Raw genomic sequence first — 13,900 nt, 5'->3', positions numbered from 1 at the left:
CAACACCTACTCTGAAAGCTGAGAAGCAGCATGGCATAGTGGCTAAAGAGCTGGCTTCACATTCAGGAACGCCTGACGCAAACCTACAGCGTGTGACCTTGGGCAAGTCACTTAAACGTTCAATGACCTAGGTAACTCTCCAACATTACAAACTACAGAACAGTCGCTGATTTGCCTGGGGAGGGGAAGTTAGCTTATTGGGAATTTCCTATACCACTGAAAGACCTGTGAGGGGAAGGGGAGGCTGTGAGGAGGAGAGGGTCTAAGAGAGAACGAGGGCTTAGCGGGTGGAGGAGGTGCAGTTTATGAGAAGTGGGAGGGAGTGGTCTATTCAAGGTCGATGAGGGAAGAGGAAGTCTAGGAGGGAAGGGGCTCTGAGGAGGGAAGGGACGCTGTGGAGGGTATCCAAGGGACGAGGTGGGTGGGGGCGCTTTGTAGGAAACTTTGGAGGGAAGTGGAGGCTGTGAGAGTGAAAGGGGAGGAATGGACTATGTGGTCTGTGAGGGGAGGGGTAGTCTGAGGGAAGACTATAAGGAAGTTTGTGGGGAAGGTACTGGAGTCTGTCCGGGGGAGATACAGGGGTTCTATAGAGGGGGAGATGTAGCGGTCTATTAGGCAAGGCTGTGAGGGGGTCTGTTGGAGGATAGGGATCTGGAGGTAAAGGGTAGATAGATATAGGGATAAAATGGGAATATTCTGTGTGTGTGTGAGACAAACGGTGGATATAGAGATAAAATGGGAATATTCAGAGTGTGTGTGTATGTATGACAAAGGGTGGATATACGGATAAAATGGGAATATTGTGTGTGTGTGTGTGTGTGTGTGTGTGTGTGCGTGCGTGTATGCATGATGGCACGCCCACGGACCTTAAGGGCAGAGGAGTGGTCCACGACAGAAGGTCGTGGAAGCGGGGGGCAGGACTAGTCTAAGACAACTCGCGGGGTGCGCCGTTGTGACGACACTGCAGGGAGTGGGGCGGCAGTAGCGCTTTGAGGCCGCGCGCCAGCACGCGCAGCTACGGTCGGCACTGCGCTTGCGCCGCCGTTGCCCGTCTCCTGCTGCAGAAAAGTCTCCCCCAGCCGCGGAGAACTCCGGAAATTCACCCTTCCACCCGGAAATGTTTGTTGAGGAACATGGCGCTGTTGTGGCGAGTCCTTGTGAGTGATGGAATGACTTTCCCTTTCCCCTTGGCTGGCCCCGGGGTTAGGAGCAGGGGCGTCCTTTCTGAGGGGGCAGAGGAGGGAAGCTGTGGCCGCCGGAGGGGACTCTGGGAGTGGAGGGCCGAAGCAGGTGACAGGTTCTAGGTTGGGGAAACTGAGGCAGGCTCTCCAGACTACCATCCCCCGACTGGCCTTGGGCCCTAGATGTGGGCTTCTCGGGAGGAGAAGGACCGGCGTCTCCTCGGAGGGACCTCAGCCACTCCGCACGTCCACCCTCCACTAGCTGCAGCCGTGTTACCTCTGGGTGAGGTGCGGACATAAGTCATTGAACTGAGAGGGACCGTAGAAAACTTACCGAGGCTCAGATCCCCCTTTTACAGAGGAGGAAACTGAGGCACAGCCGTGCTACTTTGCTAACTCACTCCTCGTGTGACCTTGAAGCACGTTGCTTCACCACTCTTGGGATGAGGCTCAACTGAGGTTCATTCATCTGTCGAGAAATAAAAGGGGAGGTTGGATTCGATGGCCCCTCTCTAAAGTCCCTTCCAGGTCTGAATCCTAAATCATATAGCTAGTAAGAGGCAGGAAACCAGGACTAGTCATTTTCTCCTTCCACTGATCCAATGCATGTGTTCATGAAAATGATTTTAATGATCTTAGCCAGCCTGGACTAGTGGACAGGTGTCGCATGAACTAGAGAGCCCTGTATTTGGGGAGATAGTTGGAACAGTGGGGTGTGCAATGGATTTGGAGGCAGAGGATTTGGGGTGGAATAATGGCCGTACTATTTGCTACTTGTGTGATTTTTAGTCAAGCCACTCTTTTCTGGACTTCAGTTTCTTCCCCTGTAGTGAGATTAAATTAGTACATCTCTAAGCTTCCTCCCAAGTGTGTGCGTTGTTATATTGAATTTGTATAATATATTTTATCTAGCAGCTTCAGATTCTTAAAAGATTTTAAAGCCTAGTAATGCAAAGTCAAAATTGTGGAAAAAGAGATAGGGGTGGGACCTATGATTTCATTGGCCTACCTCTTGGAGGAGGAAACTTCCTCTACCAATGTGGGTCTGCACCTTCTCTATAATTCACAGTCTTAGAGAGTTGTCTAATAACGATAGTGATGATAACGTTTATTAGCCTATATTTTTATAGCTATTTAAGGTATGCAAATAACTTTACAAATATTTCATTTTACCCTAATAACAGTCCTGCGAGGTAGGTGTTATTATCTCCATTTTACAAATGAATAAGCTGAGACATAGCTCCAGTGACTTGCCCAGGATCACACAGCTGGTGTTGGAATCAGGATTTGAACTCCAATCTGATTCCTGTGCTAAATCCACTGCGCCACCAGGCTACAACTAGAGCTCAGAGGCAGGCCTCAAACCCAAGTTTTCCTGGCTCCAAGACCTACTCTGGTGGATAAAGATATATGAGGAAATGCTTGGAGGATAACTAATCTGACAGGATGATACTGTGCCGCTTTCCTGAAAAACTACCTCGTCTAAAATAAGTGCCATAGTGCTTCTTTCCTGAAAAACTGTTAAGATTATGGCAGGAACAGTGTCTTACATAAACCTTGCATTTCCCTTAGCTTTGAGCATAGCATGCTCTCTGCACACAGTAGGCACAGTGAGTGAATAAAGATCATAAAGTTGCTGAGATCCAGGAAGTCTGAAGTTATAAGGGAAGGCCATGAAATCCAGTGGTCTATTACATCCTACTGCCTCTGATTTAAAAAAAAAAACTTAAAGCATACTATCAATGTGACAGTCATTTGTGTTCTGTGACTGCTATAGCCTTCTAATTATTCCCACTTCTGCTTCCCAGTTCCATTTTAGCCTTCACAGGCTACCAGAGTAGTTTTTTAAAGTAGTGTTTTTACCATGTTATTCTCTTGTCCCAAACCTTCCACTTCAGCCAAACTGGTTTCCTTAATGTTCCCCAACCAAAGATGCCTTTCCTACCACTTTGTGGAACAAATATTCCTGGAATATTCTTCCTCTCTCTTTATTCAAATTGTACCTATTCTTCAAGGTCCAGTTAAAGTTTTGTTTCCTTCATGAAGACTTCCATGGTTTTTTCAGTTCATAGTGATCTTTGAACTCATTGAATCATAAAATCTTAGAGCTTGAAGGGACTTCAGAAATCATTTAGTCCAACCTTTACCTGATGTGAAAACCCTACAAAATAGATTAATAAAACTTGCTAACCTTATTATCCCTAGTTCTATCATCTGGGACCACATAACTGTCTTTTTGACCGCTCCAGCTATTCACATTATCAAGCATATAGGTTATTGCATCTCTATTCCTTTGTCCGTAAAGTACCCAAAGAAACTCTTATTGGCACTAGACATTCAAGAAATTACAAATGTTAGTGTAACAGTGTAGTGGAATGTATCAGAAGGTCACTGTGGTCTTCGCTCGTAGTGTATTGAAAAGATCTTGCTTTGGAGTCTATACTCTCTTCCTCTGCCCAATGTATAGTGACTACTGCAAGAGTTTTACTAGCTTATGAAGTGAGAGTGTTGTTTGGTAAGAATCTTAGGGATTTTCTTTTATCTGCTGGGAAAGTAAGGTTATTACTTAAAAGAATTTTTATTGATTTTTTTTCATTATATCAATCATTTCTGGATCCTCCCTTGAAATAAAGGGGAAAAAAGGAAACCCTTATTGCAAGGAAAACACATTCCCTCATGAAAAAGCATTAAATGCTCTTCTAAGCACTGTGGGGATAGGAAGATGAGAGAGTCCTTGTCCTCAAGCAGTTTACATTCTAATACAAATGTAGGGAGGTGGTAGCCAGGGTTAGGGACTAGACTTCTGATTTCACTAGCATTTGGAGCTTCTGTTGAGAAATTTCCTCTACTAACGTAGTAGGTTCACAACTTCTCCTCAATTTAGAGTGTTAGAGTTGCCTGGAGCACCAAGAGATTTTTATTTTAATTTATTTTTTTTTACTGAACAAAAATATATTTTCTTTTTCTCCCACGTTTGTTGTCCTGCAGGACAAAATCATTGCAACAAATATGTGTAATCAAGCAAGATAAACTTCAGCATTGGCTATGTCCAAATATATATATATGTACACACAGACATATATGTACACACACACACATACACACACACACACATACTCAGTTAATCGCCTCACCGTCAGGAAGTGCATAGCATATTCCCTCATATGTTCTCTGGAATCATGGTTGATCATTGCATTGTTCAGAATTTGTAAGTCTTTCAAAGTTTGTCTTTGTAATATTTTTATTGTATAAAGTTCCGCTCACTCCATTCTGCATTGGTTCATGCAAGGCTGAAACTGCCTTCTTCATGGTATTTTTATCCACAGGAGGCAATGTGGGTTACTGAATAGGCTAAGATACAACAGAAGGGGGATTAATTAAAAGAAAATAATGGAGAAAAGGGTCCCCATTTGAAATGAGAATGGTACCAGTAGTACATGTTTCATAGGTTTGTTGTGATGATCAAATGTCAAGAAGTACATAAATGATTTGTAAACTTTGAAGCATTATATATCACCTGCTGTTATTGTTGTCATTTGTTGAAGAGGAGAATTAGAGGGTATCAAAGGCAAGCACCAAACACTGGAAAGAGAGTAGGATTTGGAGTCAGAGGACCTGGGTTCAAATCCTGACTGCCACTTAGAACTTGAGTGACTTTGGGCAAATCACTTAACCCCTGGACCTCAGTTTCCTCATCCAAAAAATAAAGAATTTGGAGTAGAATGACCTCTAAGGTCTCTTCAAGCTCTACGTCTAAGATCCTGTGTTACTAGAGGGGATTCCTGATTTGAATGGAAGGTCATCATCAGTCACCAAACATTTATTAAACTCTTAGCTATATGCTAAGTGCCGAGGGTACAAAAACATAGAAAAAACATCAGAGATTTTACATTTATGATGGGGAAACATCATTTCAATCACTAGGTGCATACAAAACATATACAAAATAGATGGAAAATTATCTGAGTGGGGGAGTTGGGAAGGCCAGGAAAGGTTTCTGTAGAAGGTGAGATCTCAGCCAATCTTTTTTTTTTGGTAGTATTTGATAGATTTTTTGATCTCAGCCAGTCTTGAAGGAAACTAGGGTAACTAAGAGGCCAGGGAGGAAGGGGGAGAGCAGTCTAGCCATGGGAGATAGTGTAAAGGCACAAAGATGAAGTTAGAATGTTGTGTTTAGCTTTTATCTATTGAGGAAAACAACACATTGTAGAAAACTATTCTGTAGTCTTAGGAAACAGTAACCGTATTCGAATGATTTAAAGCAGGACTGAATAAATTTGCTGTATATCTAGGAGCTAGCCTAGCCCTTAAACCTAAGAGCCAAACAAATTTCAGTACACTGGAAGTGACCTTAAAGCCTAGAATGTCAGATCTTGGGTGACCCATAAAACAGAGCAGGTCACACACGAGCCAGCTTTAGAACCCAGGACTCATGCTTCCCAGTCCAGGCCTCTTTCCACTGCAACATTCTTCTTTATTCAGTATACTACCAAATGGTCCAATGTATTTTATCCATAGTTGTTTTTTATAGTGTTGAGGGTGTGTTCAGAGGAAGGTAGGGAAGCAATGCAGTGGAGAATAAGGAGTAGAAGACCTGAATTCAAATGCTGGCTCTTTTACTTTCTCTCTATGTGACCCTGAAACAGTCACTTCACTAGGCTTCAGTTTCCTTAACTATAAAATGAGGTCATTTGAACATCTCATCTCCAAGGTTCTAGCCAGTACTAAATCCTATGACCCTACTACTGTAGCTGTAGTTTGCGGGGGTTGGGGAGGAGGAGAAACTGAACTGTCTCACTTTTATGGTTGTAATCCCAGCACCTATCATGATGTCTGACATATAGTAGGCAAAATACTTAATGATATATTAGTAATAAATACTTGTATTTATTGATAAACCATATTTAATAAATACTTGTTCATTGGTTGTTTTGAGCAAGAATGATCCAGATACAGGTGTGCTTGTAATGGACTTTGGCTTATGAGAAATGAGCTCCTTGTCTTCCTGTATGATCCCAGTGGTCTCAGTGTTTAAGAGGGGATCAGGCAGTAAAGAAAGAGACAGAGCAAAGCAGTCCCACTTGGGCATTCTGACAGAGAGCTTCATTCTCTTGCTTCTTGGAGGAAGTGGAGCCAATAACTTACCCAGAGTTTCCAATAAGAGTCTTTAAATATGTGTAGATATATGCATATATTTAAATAATTGATGCCTTTTGTTGTTATATCACATTCACTTTTGAACATAACCCTTTCCCTGCTACCGCAAAACATTTCTTGTAACAAATATTTTATTTTATTTTATTGTTTTTGTTTTTGGCAGGGCAATTGGGGTTAAGTGACTTGCCCAAGGTCACACAGCTAGTAAGTGTGTCAAGTGTCTGAGGCCAGGTTTGAACTCAGGTCCTCCTGACTCCAGGGCCAGTGCTCTATTCACTACGCCACTTAGCTGCCCCTGTAAGAAATATTTTAAAACAAAAAAGACATTTTAGTAAAGCCAATTTAAACAGTATGTTGACCATGTCTGATATTATTTTCAATATTGCATACTCATAGTCCCCTACCTCTATGGTGAAGGGAGGTAGGTATACTTTCTAAACTCTTCTCCATGATGAATTTGGCCATTATAATTATACAGTTAATTTTTTCCAGTATGAATCTTAATGGATGAAGTTTAATATTTAAATTGCTATTTGTTTGAGATATTGCGTAGATACATGAGCTTTTGGGATACCCTAGTAATCTGTCATCTAAAATTTGTTGAACTTTGACTTAAAGTATACTAGTGTGATCAGATGATATGCTAAAGAGCAATTTAGTTAGTTCCATTATAGTACTTCTACTTCTAAAACTGAGTCACAAAGCTAATTTTTTTTGTTTACATACGTAAAGAAATTTATTTTCAGTCCACAAGTATTTATTTTTTCTCTCCTACCCAGCTTTGAAAAAGAAAGAAAAATAAAGCCCTTGTAACATATTCATAGTCAAAAATAAATTAAACATTGGCCATGTCCAAAAATATTATGTCTTATTCTGTACCTTAAGTTTATCTTTTTGTCTGGAGGTGGTTAGCATGCTTGATGATTGCTTTATCGTCCTCTAGAATTGTGGCTGGTCTTTAATCAGAGTTGTTAAGTCAAAGTTATTCATCTTGACAGTGCTGTTAATATATAAATTGTTTCTGCTAACATTATTGTGCATCAGTTCGTACAGCTCTTCCCAGGTTTCTCTGAAACTGTCCCTTTGGTCATTTCTTACTGCATAATATTGTTCTATTACATTCATATACCACAATTTGTTCAGCCATTCCTCAATTGATGGACACCCCATTAATTTTCAATCCCACTGTTAAAATATTTTTGTACATATGTGGCTTTCTCCTCTTTCTTTGATCTCTTTGGGGCACAGACCTACCAGTAGAACCAGTGGGTCAAAGGGTATGCACAGTTCAGTGACACAAACTTAGTTTAAAGAGAATGAAATAACAATGATGAATTTAACTTTATTTGAGAGGCAGAAAGCACCAAACTGCATAAACAAGGTAGAACATTCCAGAAAATGGGAAAGGTTCTATTCTCATAGTTTCTATGAGGACAATTTCCTATCCTCCTTTATCTGTATAAATCCTGTCCTTGGTGATTGCTGCTGGGGGTCTGTCAACCACTTGGTAGCAGCAGAAAATATGCTTCTTTATATCTGAATGCAGATCACTGGGACAGGGCCCAGAGATGCTGTAAATTTCAGCTCAGAGAGACAGATCGAAACTAACAGCAAAGCCATTACTCCATCATCCATAACTATTCACCTGGTATGTCTACCCAGGGGTATAGAACATACTCTGAAAAAATAGCCAGTTTCTGTACTTGGGCTGAAACACAGACATATAAGTTAGTCAAAGAAGTCTAAACACATGTGTAAATCTGAGTTATTGGGTGAGGGTGGAGAGGAAAAGAACAGTGAATGGAGTAACTGGAGCCAAGTGGGATGGGTCTGCAAAGCTTTTATGAAGGAAATGAATTTTTAGCAGACTTGTGAAGGAAGGTAGGGAATGTTGTTTAATAAGGAGGACGAGTGGCTCAGGAGTGGAGAAAGATAGCTAGGAGATTAGCTTTGTCTGGATTACTGAACACCAGGAAGTGTGTGGTTAGATAGAGAGGTTAGGCAGGAGGGACTCAGTGGAAATCTTAAAGAGGGTCAGTTTGGTTTAGTAGAAAGAATATTGAGTTGGTAGTCCAGGTTCTGCCACTGTCACAGTCTGACCATAAGCAGTTTATTCCCTTTAGCACCTTAGTTTCTTCATTTGTAAACTGAGGAGGTTGCACATCTTTAGGGCTCTTTCAAGTTTTGAAAATATGATTTATAATCAAGCACCTTAATTTGATTAAAGAAGCATTTGGGATTGACTGAAGGTTTCTGAGAAAAGACATTCAAAAGCAATACAAAGAGAAGCTCATGTAGTGTAGTGGAAAGAACAGTGCATCTGGAGTCTTAAGAGAAAGTTTTGTGTCCTAGCCCTACTACTGATTAGCTTTGTGATACAATTTCTTAACATCTCTTGGCCTTGTTTTTTTCATTTGTAAAATGGGAATAATGATGCTTTATGTTAGACCTGCACAACTTGGCAGTAGGTAGGGGCCAAAATTGAAATAGGCTAAACTTCAGGCCACAGATAGGTCTTTAGCAGCTCACTTTCCAAGTAAAGGTGTAATTAATGATTAAACTATTTTGCAAATAAACCATATTAAAAAAGGGAAATTTCAATTAATATCAATTAATTACACTTATTACTTAAGATTTTTATCATGAAATCGTATTAATGTTAAAAGAATTACTTTGCAAAGTGGTACAAGTTTTAATACATTTTTCAGGTTTTCTTACTGTTTACATTTGGTAATGCCCAAAAACACAGCAAAAAGATGTGACTCCTGTTCCTCGAAGACTAGAGACAGACTGACTATGGTTGGTTGCCGTGGGTCACATGACAAACAGGAGAGCGTGCAGTGGCAGCACACCTGCCATATTACATGATGGCCACAGTAGTGACTAGTGGAAGTCAGGTTAAGTGGGCCATGGACAAAGCGCTCCTTACATCTTTACTTTCTTATACATCCTCTACATTTTTCATTGGCAGCCGTCAAGGGTCTGCAGGCGGCCCTCAAGGCCAGATGTTGGGCAGGCCTGCTTTATGTTATGATTGTCAAATGAGCTGATGTATGCAAAGCATTTTTAAGTTTTAAAAGTGTGCCATATAAATGTAAGCTGTTCTTAAGCAAGCAACATGATTCTTGCAACTATATATTACAGATCAAAAGGGGAGGAGGACCATCTTGTTTTAATTTAGGCACTGTTGAATGTCAGGACTAGAACTGTAGCTTTAAGAGGGGATAGATAACTGGACCTCAGGAAGACCTGAGTTAAAATCTGGCCTCAGACTCATAGTAGCTCTGTGACTTGGGCAACTTACTTAACTTCTGTCTGCTTCAATTTCCTCAACTATAAAAAGGGGGTTATAATAGCATTTCTTGTGAGAATAAAATGAAATATTTGTAAAGCACAGGGCCTGGCACATAGTAGGCATTTAATAAATCCTTCCTCTCTTTCTTCTTTCCCTCCTTTCTTCCTTCCTTCCTTCTGTCCTTCCTTCTATCCCTCCCTTCCTTTATTCCTAAGTGACAGTTTGCTAATAAGAATTGATTTAAAATATTGGTATAAGGCCAAGTAGAGCCCAAATTATCTTGACACATTTCTGTTGATATTGAAAAAATAAGTGATGAAATTCTTCAGAAAAATTTCCCAAAGTTCACATTGTTCCTTCTTGCCATTTCCTCTCATTTCTTTTTTTGGGATGAAACTTAACATGTTTTATCTTATCCCATGTTTGAATTTTTAGGAAAGTAACATCTGACACTAAATTATTGTGGTAAATCTTTTTGAGTTAAAATAGAAAACCCAAGAAACCTCCAAATCAAAGTCCTTTTAAAAAGATTACAAACCTCATTTGAGGTAGAACATTCTTTTTTTTTTTAAGTTTTTATTTTATTTTATGTTACCAGAACACAAATACAAAATAGAGAAAAGAAACAAAAACATATCATAAATTTAAATATTGAAACTTAAATATAAGGTAAGAAAGAAAAAAAAGCATGTCATGTGCATAGCAGAACATAGGAGGGGATTCAAAATATGTAACAATAAATTTTCATTTCAAGAAAGCCTGTATGATAAATAATACACCTTGTATTGAGAATCGTCCCATCTTTGCTTTCTTTTGTTCTCTGCTGTGCACTTGTTAACTTTGTTCTTTTTTTCCCCTCCCCCCACCCCCCCAGAAGGCTACAATATAATTTAGATATTTCTTGATATATACATACACATACAGATATATACTTACACATGCATATATACATGCATATATAGACATATACTTTTCCCAAACATACTCTACTCCTAATCTTTGTTTTTTATGTTTGTACATATCTTTTGTTTCCTATCCCCTCCTGCCTCCTTTACTTAACTTCTTCCCACTACGTGGCCCTCCTATTACTTGCCCTCTCCCCTCTAAGAATCCCTCCCCTATCCTGCCGTTCCCATTAATCCAAACTCCCTTTACCTATTCCCTCATTGTCCCCTCTGAAAATTCTTCCCTTATCCTAATTCCTCCCTTGTCCTCTTCCCCCTCACTATACCCCTACCATTTTATTTCTTCTAAATTTAGAAGACTTTTATACTCTTCTAAATATATGTGTATTGTTCACTCTTAAACCCATTCCCGGTGAAAGTAGGTTACCAGAACTGCCAGCCCTCCTCCCCCATCGAAATCCTCTGTATCTTTTCTACCTCTTGCACCTCTTTTGTATAAAATAGTTACTCTTTTTTAGCTGTTTCTAAATGGTTTTACTTTTTAAATTCATATCATAGTCAGGCTTATCCCCCTCTTTCTTATGAGCTCAACAGTTATTAATAAGAATCTCAGACATACATTTTACATTTTATGTTTTATAAAAGGTAAACAGTCTGTTCTTATGAATCCTTCATAGTCAGTGTTTGGTATGTCGAATCTTCTATTAAGTTGAGGACTTTTTTTTTTTTTTAACAAAGTCTTAAAAGTCTGAGGGTTTGTCAAATGTCCATTTTTTTTCCATTCAAGATAATACTTAAATTTGAAGGGTATGATATTTTCAGCTGGAGACCCAGGTCTTTTGCTCTTCATTATATTATGTTCCAAGACCAGTGGTACTTTGATGTCTCTGCTGCTAGGTCTTGTGTAATTCTAATTGAGGCACCACCATATTTAAATTGCTTTCATCTTGATGCTTTTAATATTTTATCCTTGAGCTGGGGGCCCCGGAACTCGACTATGATATTCCTATGAGTTTTCCTCATAGGATCTCTTTTTTTTTGTTTTGTTTTGTTTTTAATAAAGACATTTGTTTTATTTGATAACATTAGATTTTTTTGCCACAAGGAAACAGGCTCCACCAGCACCCTTGATTTTTTCCTCTGCTCTTCTGCTGAAGAACTTTGCCTTCACGATGACTGGCTGCTTGGGGAGTTTCCCTTTTCCTAGAACTTTGTAATAGCCCGACCATGCAACGTCAATGATAGGGGCAAGCCCTTCCTTGTTTTTGGCAGCATTAATCCTGGTCTGCTCACTGACTAGCGTCCACAGCTTATCAAGGTTGACAGCTGGGCAGTAGCTTTGGTTCTTCTTCAAGTGGTAATGCCTCATACCCACTTTCCCGAAGTAACCTGGATGATATTTGCCGAAGTTGATCGGGTGATGGTGCAGCCCTCCTGCATTGCCGGGGCCTCCGGGGTGCTTCCGGTGCTTGCCCATGCGCCCGTGGCCGTGGTTGACTGACGTGCCCGCGGAGCTTCCGCGTCTTCCTTAGTCGGGGAGGCATGCTGCAGGCCGCTGCAAAAGAGAAAAGGAAGCTGCGCCGCAAGTGTCGCGAGAAGAGCAGAGGAGGGAAGTCATAGGATCTTTTTTAAGTGGTGCTCGATGGAGTTTCCCTATTTCTACTTCCCTGCTTTGTTCTAATGCTTCAGGACAGTTTTCTTTAATTATTTCTTGTATTATTGTATCAAGATTCTTTTTTTGATCATGACTTTCAGTTACTTCGATTATTTTTATATTTTCTCTTTCTTGATCTGTTCTCCAAATCTGTTGTTTTTCTTATGTTTCACTTTCTCTTCTGTTTTTTTCATTATTCATGTTTTGTTTAATTATTTCTTGATCTCTTATAATTTCAGTGGCTTCACTTTGCGCAGTTCTAATTTTCAAGGTGTCATTTTCCTCCTTGAGATTCTGGATCTCCTTTTCTAATTGGTTGATTTTCCTTTTATAACCTTCTTATTTTCCTTGCATTATTTTTATTTATTTTTTTAGTTTTTCCTCCATCTCTGTCATTTGGCTTTTAAAGTCTTTTTAAAGATCTTCTATAAATTCTTTGGGCAGCTGACCATTTGACGTTGCTCTTTGGGGGTTTGTTTACTTCAATATCCTCCTCTGAAGATGAACTCCGGTCATCTCTATTCCTGTAATAGGTCTGTATGGTTGGATTCTTTCTCCTTTGCCTGTGCAGTTTTTTTTTTTTTGTGGTTAATGACTTGATTTTTGTGATCACCTCTAGCCCTGGAGTGTGGGAAATGGTGCCTCCTGCCCCAGATCTTCAGTTCTCCCTTCTGGCCTGGAACCAAAGTGAAACTTCCAACCTCCTGTAAGTGCCCACAGCCAGGGGCTTTCTGCCCCACTTTCTGCACTCACTGGCGTGTGCTGGTTCCTTCTCGCCCCCACCACTCTTCACAGCACAGCAGGGTCTGGCATTCCTGGTCAGCAGAGGTTCCCTCAATATTCCTGGGCTCAAAAGCATGACTCCCCTCTCTATCCTGGGGGTGAAAAGTTCCTGTGGCTGGGGTGGAGGCAGCCTTTGAGACCAACTAACCCCAGGACTGGCCTCTAGTTGTTGAAATGGAACCAAGCCTGGAGGTGTTTACTCCTTGCAGGAACCAAACCTGATACTGGGATTTTTCTTCAGATCTTCTCGAACTGTCCCAGGAGGATCTGGTTGTGCCCCTGTTCTTCTTTGTCTCCACCCACACTTTGTTCACCCTAAGGTGCTATTTTAACTCTTCTATGGGGGAAAATCTTGAGAGCTTGGAATTTTCTGACCTACTCAGCCATCTTCCCAGATTCCCCTACTGAAGTAGAACATTCTTAAACTTGAATTTGCCTTGTCTGAAGGTTTCTAAAAGTTTGATTCTATTCTCTTTTCTATAAAAAGATATGTCATTTCAATAATAATAGTTACAATAACAACATTTTAAAATCACTATTCAGAATCTTTTATATATGCTATCTCAAAACAACCCTGTAAAATTGACAGTGCCAAGTATTACTCCTGTTTTATGGATGAAGGAACTGTAAGGTTATAAAATAATTGAATTAGATAGATCTGGAAGAGACCTTCAAGACTGTCAAGTCTCCTCATTTTGCAGAAGAGGAAACTGAGGCAGAGAGGTTAAGTGACTTGCCCAGATAGTGTCTCAATCAAGGTTTGAACTCAGGTTTTCCTGACTTCTAGGTCAACAATACTTTATCCACTATACTATTTAGCTGTCTCTAGGTAATATGTGCCGCATCACACTACTAGCACATAACAGAGTTTGGATTCACATATAGATCTTCCTCCTCCTATTTCTGCTACATCATTTCTATACTA

At 40.2% G+C, this 13,900-nt stretch overlaps 1 protein-coding gene and 1 pseudogene across 2 annotated transcripts in view; one reads left to right on the top strand and one right to left on the bottom strand.

Moving 5' to 3' along the window:
* The first annotated feature begins 986 nt into the window (after positions 1-986).
* LOC118843419 (ubiquinol-cytochrome-c reductase complex assembly factor 1) overlaps positions 987-13,900 on the top strand; it is a 117,339-nt gene continuing 104,425 nt past the window's right edge. The window contains exon 1 of one of the 2 annotated variants that reach the window (XM_036751059.1): positions 987-1,157. In XM_036751059.1, the coding sequence (XP_036606954.1) occupies positions 1,134-1,157 (24 nt within the window). In that variant the 5' untranslated portion in view covers positions 987-1,133. The remainder of the gene's footprint in view (positions 1,158-13,900) is intronic. The other variant, XM_036751060.1, reaches the window with a different exon arrangement.
* LOC118841181 lies at positions 11,611-12,097 on the bottom strand (annotated as a pseudogene).

The sequence above is a fragment of the Trichosurus vulpecula genome, chromosome 3, assembly GCF_011100635.1.
Source record: "Trichosurus vulpecula isolate mTriVul1 chromosome 3, mTriVul1.pri, whole genome shotgun sequence".
Taxonomy (NCBI): Eukaryota; Metazoa; Chordata; class Mammalia; order Diprotodontia; family Phalangeridae; genus Trichosurus; species Trichosurus vulpecula.
This window is presented reverse-complemented; position numbering and strand designations above follow the sequence as displayed.